General features: G+C 61.2%; 1 protein-coding gene across 7 annotated transcripts in view; it reads right to left on the bottom strand.

The window, feature by feature from the left end:
• MYH10 (myosin heavy chain 10) overlaps positions 1-4705 on the bottom strand; it is a 131345-nt gene that overhangs the window by 3406 nt on the left and 123234 nt on the right. For all 7 annotated transcript variants that reach the window (XM_045293458.1, XM_045293457.1, XM_045293460.1 and 4 more), the window contains 5 exons: positions 3591-3719; positions 2731-2819; positions 2020-2143; positions 1726-1934; positions 768-876 (listed from right to left, as the gene is read on the bottom strand). In XM_045293458.1, coding sequence (XP_045149393.1) covers positions 768-876; positions 1726-1934; positions 2020-2143; positions 2731-2819; positions 3591-3719 — 660 coding nt within the window. The remainder of the gene's footprint in view (positions 1-767; positions 877-1725; positions 1935-2019; positions 2144-2730; positions 2820-3590; positions 3720-4705) is intronic.

Genomic DNA, 4705 nt, shown 5'->3' with positions numbered 1-4705 from the left:
CCCCCCACCCCGGGGGCTGGCCTAGCACTCCTGGATCTGCTGCCAATCAGCCAAGCCGGCAGCGACAGGCCTCTGGCCAGTCGTGACACTCGCCATCTATGCTCAAGGAAGGAAAATCCCAGTGCCTGAAAGCTGTGTGGAAGCACAGTTTCCTCTCCACAGTGACTGCCCAGGGACACCACGGGCTGCAGCACGCGTGCTCACAGCTGGTTGTAAGTGTGGCTGGTTCAAGTCCAGAGCCCCCTGGGCAGGCCAGACAAAGACCTGAGAGCCCCCCGCACCAGGTGGGGCCCCGGGCCAGCCCAGAACCACCTTGGTGCCTGCTTGCAGGAAGAGGAGAGGAGAGGTGGGCAGAAGGCAGTGGGAGCGCCTGAGCGTGGTGTCCACAGCTGCTACTGTCCCAACACAGCCCTCAGGAGCGCAGTCTCCCACCCGACGCAGACCCGGCCCAAGTCTGACACCACTGCCTGCTATGTCCGGGACGAGGGAGACACAAGCTGCCGCGCGCTCCAGTGAGGGGCCGGACACGCTCAGCTCGCAGACCAGGCCTCGCTCAGCACTGCCCGGCCTGGGCTTGCTTGCCGGCCTGTGAGCCCTGTGAGGGTGGAGCCCAAGTCCTCACCACCATGGTCTGCCAGCCCCAGGGAGCCCCCAGGGACACCAACGGCCTGTGCTTGCCCACCCCCACCCTCCCGCACAGCGTTTGAGTCACTCCGCTAGTCAGGTGCTAACACTGGCTCATGCTCCCCGTGCCTGCCGCCACCCACCTGCTCTTTGTACTGATCCGCATGTCGGCGCTCGTCTTCCACCTGCATGAAGATCTCCTTCAGCTTCTTCTCCGTACGGCGGACCAGTTTGTTGGCAGCTGCTCGCTCCCTGCGAAAACCATCAACATGGTGACTCTGCACTTGAGAGAACACACACACACACTCTCTCTCTCTCCCCTCATTCCTTGGAGGGTCACCCATGCCGGAGCACGTCACAGGCCCTTTGGGACAGAGGGCTCTGAGCACCACGGCTCCGTGCCTTTTTCTTTGGCGGCCTCTTCTGAACAATGAGTGTGTGTAAGTGAACAACACACTCTTTAGAAACCGAACTCTAGTTCTTTTCTCATCTTCGGACCAGAAATAAACAAGCCAGGTTTATTTTTAGTAACCTGCTACTACAGACCCCAGCGGCCAGCACGCAGCAATGTCCCCGGTCACTCTCACATCACCCTGTTCTGGTCCACTGTCCCTGGTGGAGAAGTTAGTAACTGGGTTGGGCAGACAAGAGCTCAGGGCTTTTAAACACACATACGCAGAAACGGGGAGCAGGTCATGCTGAGCACAACCTCAGAACCCCTGACTTTGACGCAGTGGGGTGGGAAGGACCGGCCTGCGGTGCTGGGTGCAGGCCTGTCCCTGCTGCCCCGTCTGCTGGAGCTCTTGTACAGCTCCGGCCGCTGACCGGGTGGGCTTCCCGCACTGCACGTCTCTCTGCCTGCCCACTCCGCACGCTCGCCTGGGCGAGGGACTGTGGGCAGAGCCGTGAGCTGTGGGGCCCTGGGTCAGCCCTTGCTGAGCCCTGAGGCCTGGCAGGTGGGCCCAGCCTCTGACCTCACCCCGATGTCCATGGCATGATCTCTCCTCTTTCCCATGCGATGGGGTGCTCCCCCATGGCAAAGGGCGGGTCTCCCCAGTCCCGGACCTCTCGCAGCCTGTCTGCCACAGTGGCCTCTCTTACTTGGCCTCCTGCTCCAGCTGCTCCTCCAGCTGCCCGAGCTTGGCCTCCAGGGCTGAGATGGTGGCCTTGAACTTGGACTTGACGGTGCCCTCCAGCTCCTGCAGCTTGGCCTTCAGCTCCTTGCTCTGCCGCTCCAGCTGCTGGCGCGCGCTGTCGCTCTTCTGGGCGGCGCTGCGCTCGGCCGCCAGCTCGGCATTCAGGGTGTCCACCTGGGAGGAGGCGGGGCTTAGCACGTGAGCACGCAGGGCAGGGCAGCCTCACCCACCGAGGGCCCCGCGCCCACCCCGCGGTCACCTGAAGGGTGGTTTTGCGGAAGCGGTCATTGAGCAGCTCCGTGTTGCTCTGCTCCTCCTCCAGCTCCTCCTCCAGCTGCGCGATCCGCGCCTCCAGCCGCCGCTTCTCATCCAGCAGCGCGGACCTGGCGGAGGAGGCAGCTCAACATCAGCGCCTCACCACGGGGCGCCTCCGTGCAGCACCCTCCTGGTCCCCTGTCCCCTGCCGCCCACCTGTCATGCATGCAACCTCCACACCCAGGCCCACGCCCCGGTCCAGCCCAGCATCTTTCGCCTGGAGGACCGCTGCTCTCCGCCTCCCCGACACAAGAGCCACCTCAGTGTTAGAAAAAGCCACGGTGGGATCCCCCGGTTTAGACTCCAGGACGGTGTGCCGAGGGTGGACTGCTGGGAAACATGCCCAGGCCTTTGGCTACTACAGTGTGACTCCTCAGCACAGCCACGGGTGGGGCACGGCGAGACCAGCTCCTAATGACGCACAAGGAGAGCAGGGCCGGGCCAATGCACGCGGGGTCACCCCCGCCATGTGGCCAGGCAGCACTGGAAGGCGCGGCCCGCTGCCCCCACGCTCAGGACCCTGAGCTAGTCTCTCTCCATCTTGTATGGAGTTATTGGCGCCCCCAGTGAGACGGGGGCCTTTGTGCCCGAGGGGAGAGGACCCAAACACGGGGCTGGTGGGCACCCCCAGTTCCTGGCCCAGCCCGAGACTCACTTGCCAGAAGCACTGTTGGCGATCTCGTCGGCCAGCTCGTCCCTCTCCTGCTCGGCGTGGCGGCGGGCCCGCTCCGACGAGGCAAGCTCCTGCGAGTGCAGACTGGTGTGAGCTCTGGCCTCCACGGGCCCCAAGCCCCAGCTTGTCAGCTCCCTAGAGACTAGCAGATGTGCTGGGGCGCACTCTGAAACGCTTGGTCTGGCCCTCATTCTGTCCAACCAGAGTGGCTAGATGCCTCCCTTCCCGGGGAGCTGGTGCGTCAAGCAGGAACGGAGCACACCTTGTACGCACTCTCGGGACGCTTCAGAAACGTGAGCTGGACCTCTCACGGTTCACTCACTGTAGTGGCTGCAGTGCATGAGCCCTGGTCTGGGGCAGGCGGGCCCCATGGCAGGCCAGGGCTCCCCCACAGGGGACACCTGCTGCTTCCACACACTTCCCTAGGAAGGGTGACCTGCCCAGTTCTCACCCAACAGGCTCAACTCGGGTCATGTCTTCAGGGATTGGGTGCATCATCGTCTCCCTAACTTTATGGAGGAGGGAACTGGGGCCCAAGTGAAGTCAACAAGCAATCTCCCGACACCAAGGTTGGGGTTAGGACCCCAATGTTTAGCAACGTCAAACGAACACCCCTTTCTCTCCTCACTCGCGGGGGCAAGGCTCGGAAAGTTACTGGTCTGTCCCTTTGTCTTGAGCCGGACAGAGTGTCTGTGAGCTGGGTCAAGTGGCGGCCACAAGTGCCAAGTGGAAGCCGGATCCATATTGAACACGGACATGGAAATAATACCGGCCACAAAGGCAGCCGGCCCGTGTCCTGGGCCTGGGAGAGCCGCCCCGATGGTGAGCACAAACCAGCGCACCTCCTGCAGCTGCAGTATTTCTGCCTCCAGACTCTTCAGCTTCTTCTCGCTCTCCTTGGACTGCGCAAAGATCTCGTCCCGGGAGGCCCGCGCCTCTTCCAGCTCCCGCTGGTAATCCTTCATCTGGGCCTGCGGGGCAACAGAGAGGATGGCTGAGCCCACCCCTCTGTTCTTAAACAGATGACCCCGCCCCGCCCATGAAAGCCACACAGATTCTCCTGAACAAATACAAAGCATATGGAAGGGATGAAGGTGATCAGGAGGCAAAGAAACACAGGCCAACATCTCTTACCTGTATATCCGTGTAAGCGTTCTCAGCAAACAACAAAACATCGGAGGCAAACTGGACGCAACACATACAAAGGATTTTCTACCAAGACCAAGTGAGCTCTATCTCAGGACTTCTGGTTGGTTGAACTTTAATGTTACGGACGGTTGTAGACGGGATTATGTCTCCCCACACTGTGTGCTATGAATCCTCCCCTCCGTGCCTGTGGGTCACCAGCCCGCTGGTTATGCTGTCTTTGTGCCAATCTCTCGTGAGATGTGAGCTTACACAGGCAGGGGGAGGAGGGCTAAGACGGACGGACGCCCAGGGACTAGAAGCTGAAGTGACAGAAACCGCCCCTCCCCACGAGTCGGCGGAACGAGAAAGGCCTTCCTTCCCCTGGAGCCGGTGCCCTCAATTCCGACTTCTTGTCTCCGCAGCGGTGGACGTGAACTTCTCTTCTGATATTTCTGTTGTAGCAGCACCCAAGTCACCAAGAACTCTGCCCTAAGACAGAGGTGCTGCTCGAACAGATACCCGGATGTGGACGCTGTTTTGGAATTGGGTTATGAGTAGTTTTACGGTGCCCAGAGCGCAGTGAGGAGGGACACAGGCAAAGTCTCTGTGGTGCCAGCAGCAGCGTGTGCGGCTGGCGGGGAGGCCTGCCATAGGCTGCCACCGGGGCTCTGAAAGGCGGCGATGGGCAGCGGCAAATCCCGTGCCGGGTCGTGTGCATGCGTGTGTGGTGGCAGGTAGAGCTTTAAGTGAACGGATCACTGAAGACAAATGGGTGCATATGCAAATGTGGCGAAGAAAGCTGATGGTGCCCGGCTATCAAAAAGTATAG

Source organism: Echinops telfairi, unplaced genomic scaffold, assembly GCF_000313985.2.
Source record: "Echinops telfairi isolate 266 unplaced genomic scaffold, ASM31398v2 ScPeMD7_2010;HRSCAF=2546, whole genome shotgun sequence".
In the NCBI taxonomy this organism is placed as follows: Eukaryota; Metazoa; Chordata; class Mammalia; order Afrosoricida; family Tenrecidae; genus Echinops; species Echinops telfairi.
The sequence above is the reverse complement of the archived record's forward strand: the minus strand, read 5'-3'. Positions and strand labels throughout refer to the sequence as shown.